This window comes from Coregonus clupeaformis, chromosome 33 (assembly GCF_020615455.1).
Source record: "Coregonus clupeaformis isolate EN_2021a chromosome 33, ASM2061545v1, whole genome shotgun sequence".
Lineage (NCBI taxonomy): Eukaryota > Metazoa > Chordata > Actinopteri > Salmoniformes > Salmonidae > Coregonus > Coregonus clupeaformis.
This window is the reverse complement of record NC_059224.1, coordinates 32,348,429-32,365,235: the sequence shown is the minus strand read 5'-3', so window position 1 is coordinate 32,365,235 and position 16,807 is coordinate 32,348,429. Positions and strand designations below refer to the sequence as shown.

Here is a 16,807-nt window from a genome sequence, read left to right as displayed (position 1 = left end):
CGGGATCATCTGAGACCAGCCACCTGGACAGGTGATGAAACTGAGAAGTATTTCTGTCTGTAATAAAGTGGGGAAAAACTCATTCTGATTGGCTGGGCCTGGCTCCCCAATGGGTGGGCCAGACTCCCAAGTGGGTGGGTCTATGTGCTCCTGCCCAGTCATGTGAACTCCATAGATTAGGGCCTAATTAATTTATTTCAATTGACTGATTTCCTTATATGAACTGTAACTCAGTAAAATCGTTGAAGATGTTGCGTTTATATTTTTGTTCAGTATATGTAGATTATATTGAAATTAAAATAGATTACTTTTTAAGGGAACTTTGTGTCAATGTGCCATTGTTGGCTGCTATTTGCTAAAATAATCAATCAGTAATGAATTAATAATGTATAAACTCCTTAAATTGTATATGATATAAAGAGTACGTTATTTTGGCGTCTAAATACTGTATGCCATCTGCAGACACACACTGAGTAAATAAAACATTAAGAACACCTGCTCTTTCCATGACATAGACTGACCAGGTGAATCCAGTTGAAAGCTATGCTCCCTTATTGATGTCACTTGTTAAATCCACTTCAGTCAGTGTAGATGAAGGGGAGGAGACCGGTTAAAGAAGGGGGGTTTTGTGTCCAGGCTATTGCCGTTGTCATTCCTGACTGTATCCTGAGATATTGAAATCATGTTTTCATTGATTGTGAACTAACACTATAGTAAAAAGAATACACACAGAATAGACCCGGAATAGGCTTGTGTGATACCTGCTGATTATTATGGACCGTAGCCTTGTCTATGCACTAGAGGTCAAGGTTTGTGCAATACTAAACAATATCTTGCATCACTTTCGCTGTAAGGTTCCTCAAAGGAATGCTGCCTCATTCTTCACTTTATGAATTTGTGTTTAATCTCACAAAGACTCTCACTGAATGATTAAATATGTATGGATTATATACGTTTTTTGGACCTTTGAATGTTTTTGCTGCCTCAAAAATTGTATCTTTTTTTTATACAGCTCTTTCCGTTTTCACTTTCTTCAATAAAAAGCAGTGCACCACTAGATGCAATGAACTCTTAAAGCTAGAATACGTAGTTGCTACATCCATTTTTGGACTTATAAATTTATGACATATACCCTTTGATTCTTGAAGAATATAACTTATAAATGCCTAATGAGATTAGTTCAACTGTCATACCCCATCAGAACCCAAAATGTAAGCTTATTTTACTTTTTAGTTGTTGTTGAAAGAATGTAAACGTAAACATGGTTAAAACTATATCATGGATGGTCAGTCCTTGCATCCATACCTCTGTCTATTTGAGAGTGGTTACATTTCTCCTGGCTCATCCCTCAGCTTTTTTACCAAAACTGAGGCAGGGTGTCCGCTTTGTTATTGTTTCAATTAAGGATTCTAGCTTTAATTCCTGGCTTCCCTTTTCCCCCTTCTGACCTTCGCATACTATATTAATTCAGTGTGTTTTGGTCGTACTTTAGGCTACAAAATGTTTTATCTGCCTTAACGTTTTAATGGTAAAGGTAACAATCAAAAGTTGAAATTATGTTTTTGAACTTTTTGATTCTTGGTTATGTCCATTTGTATATTTGAATATTTATTTCTGAAGAAGGAAGCTTTACTGTACAATATACTAATTAAACCTGATTAACGAGCTATATAAATGAGAATAAAAAACCTGATTTGTGTACTCAATCTCATATGCTTAATTGCATTATTCTTGTTGAACGATTTTTACTTGGCTACTTATTTTTTTAAATTTGCATATAGGAATTCCAACACATTTTCCATTTTATGCAGTGGGTGATTTCATTTCCTCTCCTCATCTTGCATGTAGGTGTGTTTCTGAAGGAGGGACAGTTCCTGGAAGTTTTGGCAGCTTCTGCTTGTCTCACTGCAGTCAGTCTGTTGACTGATGGCTGCTTTTCTAGTTCACCAAACACCAGGCCTACAGACTGGATGGCACTGATACATTTAGGAGAAGTTCAATTTAAGAGACTTATACCACAAAATATATGACATGGTGAGATACGAGAAACACAGGCCTTCTGTATCTTGTATTATTTTGTATTAATGTAATACTCTTGTTTTCCTTCCTCTGTAGACCTATTCTAATTTAGCCAGAGTTTTTGCTTTGAGTTTTTTAGATTTTTTTTAAATCTCAGGTTGGTATTTAGGCTAATAGTCTATTATGTCCTTACATGTTCAGAGATTATCCATCCAGTGTCTAATTAAGCAATAAAGGCCGAGGAGGTGTGGTATATGGCCAATATACCATGGCTAAGGGCTGTTCTTATGCAGGATGCAACGCAGAGTGCTAGGACACCGCCCTTAGCTGTGGTATATTGGCCATATATCGCAAACCTCTGAGGTGCCTTATTGCTTTAATAAACTGGTTACCAACGTAATTAGAGAAGTAAAAATAAATGTTTTGTCATACGCATGGTATACGGTCTGATATACCACGGCTTTCAGGGCTCGAACCGCCCAGTTTATAACTATACATTGTGACCAGGCACCCTGTTGCAGCCATACGTAAAAATGTATGCACACATGACTGTAAGTCGCTTTGGATAAAAGCGTCTGCTAAATGGCATATTATTATTATTCTGAATTGATGTGCTTGTCACGCACCCATTCTGTACGCTCTGTCCTGTAAATACAGGCAGTTAAATGTATGTATAGCCTCTATCACGGTCCTATGCTGTACTGCCGAAAGCCATAGCCACCTGTATGTACAACAAACACCTCAGGTAAGGCCTGACCACAGAAGTAGCCGTGTGGGACGTGTCTCTAAAGATCAAAGGGGCCAGCACAAGTTTCGACAGTTGTAGTGAGAGGATGAGAGAAGCGCTGCTTCCTCGCAGATGGGTAAGCGTGCTAGGTCGCCGCGCACAACTGGCAAACCAAACACATAAAGAAACGTCAATTTATCTAAACGACATTCAAGGAGACATTTTATTTTGTTTGTAGTTGTTTTTTTTCGTCAATGTTCACAATGTTACCCGCGAAATATCGTAGTGCCCTAGTTTTCTTCACAACGTTTTGGTTTTACGGAACTTTTTCCCACGGGACCGGATTTAGACATTCAACTATCTTGGACCCTCATGGGAAATACCATCTAAAGTGGAGGTTTGACCGGAGAACAATTACTTTTGAAATAGAAGTGGAAACGAGAGGATATATAGGATTTGGTCTATCTCCCAATGGTGCAATGGCGTTGTCGGATATTGTCATTGGTGGAGTCACAGATGGAAGACCCTATCTACAGGTATGCACCTGGGTTTTACAGAATGAAAGTGACGCAGCTAGGCCTATACCTTGCTTTTTATCACGAGGTGGGCTACTTTCACTGAAATTGTAACATTGCATACATACTTCAGTTGTGCTGCTATAGGAAAATAATGATTTATATTACATTTATGTTGAACTATTTCCCCATGGCTATTTGGGTATACTGTGGGTGTTGAAATAGTCCTATCTAAATCCTGATTAAAATAGATGAAATAGTCATTGAGGGTCTCCAAATTGAACTTCTAGTGACATCTGTTATTGGTTAGGTGTAACTAGGTATGGTAAACTGTTGTGATGCACAGCCAGCCACTCATGGCTTAACTCCAACAGGGTAAGGGGTCTGGATATTGCTACACATCACAGGAAGCTTGCTCTGCCTCAGGGATCAAGGATCACATTTCTGGCAATGATGCCACACAATCTAAAAGAACCCCTCTCATTGTGTTACCAGAAGGAGACGGCAGCTGTAGTTTTGTGCCAATGTTGTTGTTGTTTGCCCACCGTAGTGGAAAATTGACATACATATTTACATGCTAGGCTTGGCAGTGACTGCCAGACACTTTCCAACAACAGCCCCGTTTATACCTGGTGCTAACATGGGTCCTGTGTCCTGAGATCTTGTCAAATTTCTGATTGTGCCCACATTTCCAGATATATGTCTACACATGGTATTACAATGTGTCTCATATCTGTCCACTGTGTCCGCATTGTGACCAGAGTTCCTGGTCCATCCCTGTATGCAAATTATTTCACAGCTATTCTTTCGAAATAATATTTATTTATTTATTTATTTTAAGACACATAGTCAATGATGCCACCTGTCAATGATTTTAGATGTTTCACTGTCCAGATCCGTCTACACTTGTAAGATATCCAGACACAATTCCTGACTACCACCGGAGGTGTTCAATGCCTGACTAATGCATGCCTGACTACCTCCGGATTTGGACAGGAAGATCTGATCACAATCAGATCACAATGCGTCTTTTAATCGACTACACCTGTCTAAAAATGTGGGGACAATCAGAATGTGGACAAGATCACGACAAAAGACGCTACTACCAAGATGTTAGTACCAGGTATAAACGGGGCTCAAGACAAATTAAGTATAGTAACTATGGTAACAGTCATTATCCTAGCTACAGTAATAGATCAATATTAAGCAAAGTAATGCACATTTGTTGTTTACAGTGCTCTTTCAATTGTGTCATAAGAACACTGGTTTTCCCCAAGTTTAGTGATTTACATCTATGTATGTATATTTAAATTGAAGAGCTTTCTTATCCCCTCCTTAATTTTTTGTTCATTACAGTATTATTGCAGCCAAAACAGTTCTGTTTTATCCGGCATGCTTTCTACAGGATTACTTTGCAGACGCCAAGAGAAAAGTGCAAAGAGATGTTCAGCAGAACTACAGGCTGGAATATGGCAGGGAGAACAATACACATACTGTACTGGCTTTCAGCAGGGACCTCCTGACCTGTGACACAAATGACAAGGACATCACGGTACGTGGGTGGTGGAAGTGTTTTATCTATGGGAAATGTGGGTGTTGTTTGTGTGTTTAAATGTGTGCTTGTGTATGGGGTAAGGTGGGTGGGCGTTTTAGTTTAAATGTCAGTTCATGCCCGAGGTGTCATAGTACTTCTTACAGAATGTTAAAATTGAAATTAATTTATAGATAATAGATGTGTAATATGTGCTGCCCAGGAAAGCACAGTGAGAGTGATATGGGCCTACCACATTGAAGATGTGGGACCGTCAGGACCGATGTATCATGGAGTGAACAGGGGGAGGAAGAGTATGCGGCTACTCGACCCAGGAATGAAAGCTAATATTCCCTCTGGGGCCGACTTTTTCAACTTGCAAAACATAAACGTAAGTGTGACAGCTGGAGAAGAAATCACCATCTCTTAAACAAACCTGATACCACTTCTAGCTTTTATCACTTCACAGGGACTTTTCCAACTCTGAGACCATATTTGCACTGTGTGAGATTTAGTCACATTTTATGACGAGTAAATATCAGTCTCGCTGTCTGTTTGTTTCTCTCAAGATAGGTGCCAGTGCCATACAAGGACACTACCTACTGGTGTCAGATATTTAAGATCCAGGAGGTACAGAAGAAGCATCATATCATTAGAGTAAGTACACACTTGGAAATCATTGAGCTATATTAACAACACAGCAGAAAAACAATAGCAAATCGACAACAGGCTTTCACTTGAGGAAGTACTCGCCTATAGTTCAGTCATCGCGCAGTCATCGTGTTTACCTTTCTCTAAAGGCATCTCACCTGGATAATTGGAGTTTTTATTAGTCTGCCTGCCTCCGTCTTTCATTGCTGTCGTCTGAAGTATGTTCTCCCCTGTGGGGAGCTTTCTCTCACTTCTGAGGTGCACTGCAGCTTGTTTTCAACTTGAAATTGCTAATGTGTATTAAAAGAGCCATTGTTTTAATTATATACCCCAGACATAATTGAACAATTATGAAACCAAAAGGCTTCAAAGCACACTTGATTAAAGGAGGTAGCGCGTACAATTTAGTATCAAAGGTATGGTACGATGACACATTGATCTGTCATAAATACCAAATGTGCTCTTAAAACTAAATACCAAATGTGCTCTTATGTTTAACTACACTGCCTTAGCTATATAATGTAATTTGGAATAGTGGTACTGTATCACGTTATCATTTGTCACATCACTTACAGTAGGGCTATTCTGTCAAGTCAAACACTGTTACACACAACAACAAAAAAAGGCAAATATTGAGAGCAGTAGAATGTGCAAAATATATTTCTCAAATGCTTCCATTAATTTATCTCTTTGAACACAGTATTCAAGGTAAGCATGTCATTGCTTCTTTTGATGTTTCCATGGCTATGGCCTCTTTGACTTTAGAATGCTTGGACGGAGCAAGAGTTCAAAACAAAGATTCTTCAGTCATTAAGTGAACCAGAGCCAGAAAGATATAAATAGAGCTACCTCCCTGTTCTCTTACTCCCCCTCCAGCACACAGCTTACTGTACTGTACATGGAGCTGGCTCTTCTCTTCTGTTCTCCACTCTGCCACTCCGATGATGACAATTAGAGCATAGACTGAGAAACACCAGCACCATTCTAGCTGAAAAATATGCTCCAGTGGAAAAAAAAGTGTGGAAAATCCTAGCCTTATTAACAGCTGTGTGGCTCAGAGGGTCTCTGATTCCACTATACATAACACACGCTGTTGTTGTAAGATAGCCCATATATTGTCGTGAACTCTTATTTTAGAGAGATCTTTGCATGACGAAATAATGTAAGATACTAAAAGTGTTGCTAGTACACAATTAGAGTGAAACTGAAATCATTTGGTTATCCAAATGCCACGTGGGAGTCAGGCTGTTGTCATTAAACATATTTTTCCATCCCAGATGTTTTCATGTGCGTGTGCATGATGTGTGAGTCAGCGAGTGAGATGCAGTATGTAAGACATCTGTTTTTATGTGTGTTATGAATAGGACTGTCTCATCCAATTCATATGTGGTCTATAAAGAGACATTACTGTTGTTCTTTTTTGGGTTTTAAAGCATTTAAACAGAAGTTTAAAAGAGCCAGTCTCATTTCCCCTGTGCACGCCTATCCTGACACTTAAAAAAGCCCCCATTCCCATGATATATTCTCAGTCACGGTTTCTCTCTCTACCCTCTGCTCCACCTGCTTCGTCCCTCTGGGGGATTTGGTCTTTTACCACTCCACCCTCTATTATCTTGGGCACCGCAACCTCACCTCCTGTTTAGCTGACTCTGACTTTCAAGACTTCCTGAAAACTGTCTACTTGACATGCGTATTCTAGTTTGATAGATGTATTCTATTCAATAACGTCCTCTATTCAGAGAAAGCGGCCTATAAAGTGTTTTATAAAGGCAACATTTGTTACACAGTGTAACAAATCGTCTAACAAGAGATACGCTTTCCCCCCTCTTTCATGGCAAAATCTCAACCTCTAACTTAGACTACGACGGCTGCTTCCACCCTAAATAATAACATTTGAGAAAAAGTAAAAGGAAGAATGTCTAAATATTTATATGGTGGTCATAGGCCAAGCTTTGGTCTAATGTCCTGCTGATTTGAAAGGAGGCCTCACAGTATGATGTCACAGTTTGCCCAGCAGGCAGCAAGCTGCTTTGCTCAGAATCGCAGTCCAAACTAGAGGCCCCCATTGAGGAACAAATATTATTTTTCACTACTTTCATCCTAAGGTGAGCAGGGCCAACCCAATCCTGTTTATCCCATCTCATGTGTATCCTACGGTTAAGAGCAATAGAATTGAGGTCTTTTAAGGCAAGTGTAGGCAATTCAAAAGAAGCCAACTGTGGTTAGAATACATTAAAATGTACAACTTCCCCTCTTTCTGTTTACAGATTGAGCCTTTGATTCAAAGGGGCCACGAAAACCTGGTTCATCACATTTTGTTGTATCAATGTGATAGCAACTTGAATGAGAGTGAGCTCGATGCCAGCCATGAATGTTACCATCCAAATATGCCTGACTCATTTCTCACCTGTGAGACGATAGTCTTCGCCTGGGCCATTGGTGGTGAGGTGGGCAATTGTTTTCTATTTGTAGTGGTTTTAAATTCAGTGTTGTAATACATTTCATAAGCTACATGTATTTGCATGTATCAGAGTGATTATGTAAGCTTCCTTATCAACATGTTCAGTATGCCTCTCAATCTACCCTTACAGGGGTTCACCTATCCACCCCACGTTGGTCTGTCCATTGGCACAGCAATAGACCCTGTCTATGTCCTGATGGAAGTCCACTATGACAACCCAGCCCTTCAACAAGGTATAATACACCAACAAGGACGCATCATGTTACATCATGTTACATAAACAATGAATGTGGCTTGTCTGCCTTGGCCGTTGTATTTGTCCCTTTCACCCATTCACAGCATACACATTTTGTGTGCCAAAGTGATATCTACAGCACTTTACAGTGCAACAGTCAGTTACTCTGTTAATCATAATGTTACTGTTTCCTTGTCAGGAGTGGTGGACAGCTCTGGCCTGCGTCTGTTCTACACCCCAGAGCTGCGTCAGTATGATGCAGGAGTGATAGAGACAGGTGTGTGGGTCAGTCTGTACCACATGCTACCTCCAGGCATGCAGGAGTACGTCTCAGAAGGACACTGTACCCGCGAGTGTCTGCAGGAGGTAAGACAGCCAGCTCTGGTGGTGTTTTTCAATCTGGTGCGATGCCAGACATTCCCATTTCACTAGGGAACAACAGGAGTCAAACATCCACTGTTAAATTACTGTTATGCTATATCACCTACAGTGACAAGCCTCTGTTTTAGTCTTGCTACGTTCCCAAAACAGTGATCATCCAAAAGTGCAATTTAACTAAAAAAGCACTGACTCTTTGCTCCCCCTTCAGTCCCTAGGCAAGGAGATGCCCAGCGGAGTGAGGGTGTTTGCTGTTCTGATGCATGCCCACCTAGCTGGCCGCGCCATCAGAACCAGACACTTCCGGGAGCAGGAGGAGCTGCAGCCCCTGTCACATGACGAGGAGTTTGACTTCAACTTCCAGGAGTTCCAGCTGCTGAAGGAAGAGAGGCTGCTGTTACCTGTTGGTACACTGCTATACTGTTTACCTGACATGTTAAGTAGTGAAGGAAACTCTACTGCTTGAGCTTCCCCTGCAGGTCTAAGCATGTTTACCTCACCCTCTGATGAACAGTAAATATTGATTATCGCATTACTTTGATCCACCTACATAGATACAGGACATAAGTGGAGGTTCATTTTGTTTTTTCTTGCTCACTTATTATGTGAAAAAGATTTCATACAAACGGCTGTTGCCTACAGCCGTGCTAAAACCACAGTAAATCGCACCTCGTGTACTATTGCTTTAGTGTTATATTGATGTTGTACTTTATAACAACGCCATTCTGTTTGATGTGGGGTTCTAAATTCACAACCAAAGAAGAGCCTTGATTTCAATCTGCTTTCCTTTCAGGGTGACAATTTGATCACAGAATGCAAGTACACCACAAAAGGCAGACAAAACATGACCTGGGTAAGAATGCACTACTCACAATCCACATGGATAAATGAATACTTATTTTCCCTGCTGTCTCTTTTTTTGCTTTTTTGAAACTGACCTGTCAGCCCTGAAATGGTGAATGCAGCACATCCTTAAGATGTGGCTTCTTCCTAATGATCTGTTTTTATGAGTTTACAGAGATCACAAAATTTTTCCATGTGTCCTATTTTTCCTCAGGCTGAGCCTATTTGAGTCTATTTGAGCTCATGTTTCTCATCTGTCTGCGTGTTGCTATGAGTTGATGATTTGGTTGATTGCAGGATGGGACAATAGTGATCATATTCACGCTGACTTTATTACACAAACCTTTAGGATAGAGCTATGGGATTATTGCTTTGACTTCAACGTTGCCATAAAACAGACACCAAGCACATTGTTTTGAAACATTCTTATCTTGAAGAATAATTATATTGAAGAACACTATCATTCATATTTCTCAGAATTAAGGCGGATAATTTATCAATAGAAAGAGTGTAGGCTACTTGAATGGCATGGAATGGAATGGAATTTAGTTTTATGTATTTACCGGTTATAGGAATGAGTTGTGTTTCCCTTGCATGAACCTCTTGGTTGATACTTTCAGACGTATGTGTTAAAGGCTGTCTGTTCTTGGCTGAACAATCTGTCTGCAAATACAGCCCCAGGACCACAGATGGAGGATCTTGGTTATATCGCTGTTTGCAGCTACTGGCACTGTTTCTTACAGACACATCAAACGAACAAATTACTGATGACTACAGTCGTAAATCGGGGCTCGTTTTCTTCTACAGTTACTCTCTACTGTTCAGGAGAAAAAATGCTAACTCGTTATTCTGGAACAATATCAGACAGAATTTTTATCCATTGTTATGATTTTGTGAATTCTGTGAATTCGTGCCAATTATTTTCCCCGAAATACACATTGCTTGCCATTACGACTTTGTCCAGCACATGGCGCCACAAAGCAATGCTTTTGTGTCTGCTCCGTGTTAGAAATAATACACCCTGAAGTGGTACTTAAAGGGATAATTCACCCAAGTTACAAAATGTCATATTGGTTTCCTTACCCAGTAAGCAGTCTATGCACATGCTATGACACTAAACCATGCTTTGGACATTGGATATTTTAGCATTTGTGGCACAAATGGGTAAACTATCTACATAGTCTCGTTCTCATTTTTTCAGAAACAGATTTTCATGATTTCTTAGTGGCTGTTAAAGCTGATGATTGTTACAAAGATATAAATGTATTTGTTGACAAATGTTTCTGTGGAGCTAAATAATATAAAATAGAAGTGTAACGTGGTAGTAGTAAAGCATAGTAAATGTAACCTTTAATTTAGCTGTTGTATTGGCGTTTAATATTGAGCAAACTGATTGCCTCCCAGGCTTGATTTCTTGACTATCTTCCTCTGGTTGTTCCCCCAGGGTGGTTTGACCACCAGGGATGAGATGTGTCTGTCCTACCTGCTCTACTATCCCAGAGTGAACCTGGCTAGGTGTGAGAGCCTCCCTGAGATCACCGGGCAGCTCAAGTTCATTGGAGTCAAAGAGATCCAGGTCCCTGTCACGTAAGTATAGGGCTGGATACTGAAACTGCAAAACCCATGTAGCGGTTGAAGTTGGAATCTGCAACAACAATTGGGAAAGATACTTTTGAGGTGAATCGTTTCTCTGCCTGGAGCACCTTACAAAGGTCAAAGGTCATACAGCATGTGTTCTCAGGGAGAAGTTATGTTTTCAATTAGTTACTGCATGTTATACAGAGAGGACATACATACATTTGCTCAGGCCTGAGATAGAGATTGCAGGCCTGAAAAAGAGATTGCAGGTCATTAGAAGGAAGGAATATGGGATATAATCCTGAAGAGCTCGTAGTCACACTAGCCCAGTGGGGTCAACATGTGGAACTGAGCTGCAGCTGAGAACAGTGATACTCATTGTCCTGTTTTAGGCTGTTGTGTTTTGCTTTAACAGTTAGCATGCTGGAATTTGACAGCAAGATATACAAAACAATAGTTTTCCACACTATGTTTTTGCTCTTGCATTCCATTCATTTTGTTCAAAATAACATAGTTTTCATCCAATTAAATTAAACAATGCACAATAGTTGCTGTGAAAATAATCGTTTTGCCATTAACTTTGAATTTGTTTGCTTTATGCGCATAAAATGAAATCCTGAAACATAACGTCATTCTACTTCATATAATGATTACATGACATAGAAGTCAGTTAACAGTATGTCAGTAAATACAGTAAACACAGTTCAACATGTTCCTTAACCTGATACTACGTATTGTAATGTGTCCATGTTGTCTCCTGTTCCTATGCCCCTGATTGGTAGGTTGTGTAAGGGAGACCTTGGCCCTGAGAATAATAAGAGGCCTGGAAATGAGAGCCTATTTGATGGGTTGGGCTGCTGGAGTGCGTTTACTCCTCCTGCTACTACATCGGGGCGCACCTCGTTTTTATAATAGTTTTTGTTATTTTTACCCCTTTTTCTCCCCAATTTCGTGATATCCAATTGGTAGTTACAGTCTTGTCCCATCGCTGCAACTCCCGTACGGACTCAGGAGAGGGAAAGATCGAGAGCCATGCGTCCTCCGAAACACGACCCTGCCAAGCCGCACTGCTTCTTGACACACTGCTCGCTTAACCCAGAAGCCAGCTGCACCAGTGTGTCGGAGGAAACACAGTACAACTGGCGACCGAAGTTAGCGTGCATGCGTCCGGACCGCCACAAGGAGTCGATAGAACAAGGACATCCTCGCCGGCCAAACCCTCCCCTAACCCGGACAATTGTACGCCACCTCATGGGTCTCCCGGTCGCAACCGGCTGCGACACAGCCTGGGATCGAACCCGGGTCTGTGGTGACACCTCCTTAGACCACTGCGCCACTTGGGAGGACAAGGAAGCAACTCCTTTTGTTCTCATCTACAGGAATGAGGAGGTTTTGAATAGGTCAGACTGGCTGCTCTAAACACATTAGGTTACACAGCTCTTTTTTCCATCCGAGAAAGCCTATGTGCTCTCCAAGAAACCTTGACGTGAAGATGAACGCTAACCTTCTGTAAACACAAACAGGCCTTAGCAGGAAACTACTAAATGTCCCACTTCCCGTAACGTCTACCTCATTGAAATGCTTTGGGAATGATTTGGTTAGCAGCTTTGCTCTTTATCCTTCTGACCATACGTTTTGAATAATGTACATGTATAGTTGAAGTCGGAAGTTTACATACACCTTAGCCAAATACATTTAAACTCAGTTTTTCACAATTCCTGACATTTAATCCTAGTTAAAAATTCCCTGTTTTAGGTCAGTTAGGATCACCACTTTATTTTAAGAATGTGAAATGTCAGAATAATAGTAGAGAGAATGATTTATTTCAGCTTTTATTTCTTTCATCACATTCCCAGTGGGTCAGAAGTTTACATGCACTCAATTAGTATTTGGTAGCATTGCCTTTAAATTGTTTAACTTGGGTCAAACGTTTCGGGTAGCCTTCCACAAGCTTCCCACAATAAGTTGGGTGAATTTTGGCCCATTCCTCCTGACAGAGCTGGTGTAACTGAATCAGACTTGCTCGCACACACTTTTTCAGTTCTGCCCACACATTTTCTATAGGATTGAGGTCAGGGCTTTGTGATGGCCACTCCAATGCCTTTGTTGTCCTTAAACCATTTTGCCACAACTTTGGAAGTATGCTTGGGTTCATTGTCCATTTGGAAGACCCATTTGCGACCAAGCTTTAACTTCCTGACTGATGTCTTGAGATGTTGCTTCAATATATCCACATAGTTTTCCTTCCTCATGATGCCATCTATTTTGTGAAGTGCACCAGTCCCTCCTGCAGCAAAGCACTCCCACAGCATGATGCTGCCACCCCCTGCTTCACGGTTGGGATGGTGTTCTTGGGCTATCAAGCGACCCCCTTTTTCCTCCAAACATAACGATGGTCATTATGGCCAAACAGTTCTATTTTTGTTTCATCAGACCAGAGGACATTTCTCCAAAAAGTACGATCTTTGTTCCCATGTGCAGTTGCAAACTGTAGTCTGGCTTTTTTATGGCGGTTTTGGAGCAGTGGCTTCTTCCTTGCTGAGCGGCCTTTCAGGTTATGTCGATATAGGACTCGTTTTACTGTGGATATAGATACTTTTCGCACCAAAGTACGTTCATCTCTAGGAGACAGAACGCGTCTCCTTCCTGAGTGGTATGACGGCTGCGTGGTCCCATGGTGTTTATACTTGCATACTATTATTTGTACAGATGAACATGGTACCTTCAGGCGTTTGGAAATTGCTCCCAAGGATGAACCAGACTTGTGGAGGTCAACAATTTTTGGCTGATTTCTTTTGATTTTCCCATGATGTCAAGCAAAGAGGCATTGAGTTTGAAGGTAGGCCTTGAAATACATCCACAGGTACATCTCCAATTGACTCAAATTATGTCAATTAGCCTATCAGAAGCTTCTAAAGCCATGACGTCATTTCTGGAATTTTCCAAGCTGTTTAAAGGCACAGTCAACTTAGTGAATGTAAACTTCTGACCCACTGGAATTGTGATACAGTGAATTATAAGTGAAATAATCTGTCTGTAAACAATTGATGGAAGAATGACTTGTGTCGTGCACGAAGTAGATGTCCTAACCGACATGGCAAAACTATAGTTTGTTAACAAAAAATGTGTGGTGGTTGAAAAACGAGTTTCAATGACTCCAACCTAAGTGTATGTAAACTTCAACTGTACATCGACTGATATATTGTGCATCAGCAGGTGTACGGGAAACATTCTACCTACTTTCATGTACTTACTGTACATTCCTCTTCTGTCAAAGGACCTGGCCTTTCATGATCAAGAGCCCAAAGAAGTACAGCAACCTCTCCTTCACAGAGGCCATGGACAAGTACAGGTGGTCAAAGAAAAGAGGGAAGTCCTTCAATGAGATGGTTCTACAGCTGCCCATTAACGTGCGCTGCTCCAAGTGGGGGCAGGACGAGTGGTCGGTGAGTGTTCTGTCAGAGCTGGGGCTGAGGATCAGACGGCTGGGGCTGGGGCTGATCTGGTGCTATCAATTAGTCACTGACGGCAATATGTCATCCACAGGGAACCAATGAAATTGTGCCCTTTCACTCTTTTGGGATGTTGATTTATATTAATTTTGTTAAGTTATTTGTTTAATTTGACTGTATAATATAGTGAGGGAAAACAGTATTTGATCCCCTGCTGATTTTGTACGTTTGCCCACTGACAAAGAAATGATCAGTCTATAATTTTAATGGTAGATTTATTTGAACAGTGAGAGACAGAATAACAACAAAAAAATCCAGAAAAACGCATGTCAAAAATGTTATAAATTGATTTGCATTTTAATGAGGGAAATAAGTATTTTTCCCTCACTGTATGTATTGTGATGTATATGCTTGAATGTGCTTTGGATAGTCATCTTCCTCACTGTATTTCATAGTTATTCATATTTCCCTCTCTTTCTTTTCCCCTCCAGATTCAAGGGACGATAGTGTCACCACCAGAGGTGAAGTCTGAAGTCAAGCCTCCCTCCATGGTGTGCCGTTCTGCCTCAGAGCCACACAGTGGAGTGGCTCTACTCTTTACAATGTGCCTCACATACTCCATGGTCCAGACCTGTTTAAGCCTATAGCCATTCCACTGTGTGAATCACACCACACACTCTCTCTCTCACACTGGCTGTGGAACGATATAGCCTTGGTCATCCATCAGATGGGCTAATGTTCACATTGTGGATTTTTGGGGGGTTATTGTCTAAATATATATAAAACATACTTTTTTATATTCTGTATGTCCAAGAGTTAATAAATAACATTGTTTAAAGATTTGTATTTTGGAGGTAGTAGTATTAACTATGGTCAAGATGGTCAAGTTTAGGTTGGTAGTTATTTATGTTGAGTAAAAGAACCCTTTTGCTAGTATTGCCCATGACATATTCTCAGTGGTGGAAAAAGTAGCCAATTGTCATACTTGAGTAAAAGTAAAGATACCTTAATAGACTCAAGTAAAAGTGAAAGTCTAAAGTCTAAAAAGTATTTGGTTTTAAATACAGTGCATTTGGAAAGTATTCAGACCCCTTGACTATTTCCACATTTTATTACGTTACAGCCTTATTCTAAAATGGATTAAAGAAAAATAATCATCATCAATCGACACACAATAGCCCATAATGACAAAGCGAAAACAGGTTTTTAGAAATGTTTGCTTATTTATATACACTACCAGTCAAAAGTTTGGACACACCTACTCATTCAAGGGTTTTTCTTTATTTTTACTATTTTCTACTTTGTAGAATAATAGTGAAGACATCAAAACTATTAAATAACACAAATGGAAGAATGTAGTAACCAAACAAGTGTTAAACAAATCAAAATATATTTTATATTTGAGATTCTTCAAATAGCCACCCTTTGCCTTGATGACAGCTTTGCACACTCTTGGCATTCTCTCAACCAGCTTCATGAGGTAGTCACCTGGAATGCATTTCAATGAACAGGTGTGCCTTGTTAAAAGTTAATTTGTGGAATGTATTTCCGTCTTACAATCAGTTGTATTGTGACAAGGTAGGGGGGGGTATACAGAAGATAGCCCTATTTGGTAAAAGACCAAGTCCATATTATGGCAAGAACGGCTCAAATAAGCAAAGAGAAACGACAGTCCATCATTACTTTAAGACATGAAGGTCAGTCAATCCGGAAAATTTCAAGAATTTTGAAAGTTTCTTCAAGTGCAGTCACAAAAACCATCAAGCGCTATGATGAAACTGGCTCTCATGAGGACCGTCACAGGAATGGAAGACCCAGTGTTACCTCTGCTGCAGAGGATAAGTTCATTAGAGTTACCAGCCTCAGAAATTGCAGCCCAAATAAATGCTTCACGGAGTTCAAGTAACAGACACATCTCAACATTAACTGTTCAGAGGGGACCGTGTGAATCAGGCCTTCATGGTCTAATTGCTGCAAAGAAACCACTACTAAAGGACACCAATAAGAAGAAGAGACCTGCTTGGGCCACTTAACACGAGCAATGGACATTAGACCGGTGGAAATACAGTGGGGGAAAAAAGTATTTAGTCAGCCACCAATTGTGCAAGTTCTCCCACTTAAAAGATGAGAGAGGCCTGTAATTTTCATCATAGGTACACGTCAACTATGACAGACAAAATGAGATTGTTTTTCTCCAGAAAATAACATTGTAGGATTTTTAATGAATTTATTTGCAAATTATGGTGGAAAATAAGTATTTGGTCACCTACAAACAAGCAAGATTTCTGGCTCTCACAGACCTGTAACTTCTTCTTTAAGAGGCTCCTCTGTCCTTCACTCGTTACCTGTATTAATGGCACCTGTTTGAACTTGTTATCAGTATAAAAGACACCTGTCCACAACCTCAAACAGTCACA

At 40.4% G+C, this 16,807-nt stretch overlaps 1 protein-coding gene across 1 annotated transcript; it reads left to right on the top strand.

Annotated features, from left to right (window-relative positions):
* Window positions 1–2,817: 2,817 nt before the first annotated feature.
* On the top strand, window positions 2,818–15,222 carry LOC121549296 (DBH-like monooxygenase protein 1 homolog). The gene is made up of 12 exons (XM_041861158.1): window positions 2,818–3,282; window positions 4,667–4,813; window positions 5,016–5,183; window positions 5,366–5,449; window positions 7,711–7,890; window positions 8,035–8,137; window positions 8,339–8,505; window positions 8,729–8,920; window positions 9,311–9,370; window positions 10,805–10,947; window positions 14,216–14,384; window positions 14,882–15,222. The coding sequence occupies exons 1-12, from the start codon at window positions 3,001–3,003 to the stop codon at window positions 15,035–15,037; spliced, it is 1,851 nt and encodes a 616-aa protein (XP_041717092.1). The 5' UTR covers window positions 2,818–3,000; the 3' UTR covers window positions 15,038–15,222.
* Window positions 15,223–16,807: the final 1,585 nt, after the last annotated feature.

Bases quoted from the DNA above. Each gene is read 5' to 3' on its own strand.
- LOC121549296 (XM_041861158.1), top strand. From the start codon at position 3,001: ATGTTCACAATGTTACCCGCGAAATATCGTAGTGCCCTAGTTTTCTTC. The intron at 7,891-8,034 runs GTGGGCAATTGT...CTACCCTTACAG, and splicing joins CCTGGGCCATTGGTGGTGAG to GGGTTCACCTATCCACCCCA. The intron at 9,371-10,804 runs GTAAGAATGCAC...TTGTTCCCCCAG, and splicing joins GCAGACAAAACATGACCTGG to GGTGGTTTGACCACCAGGGA.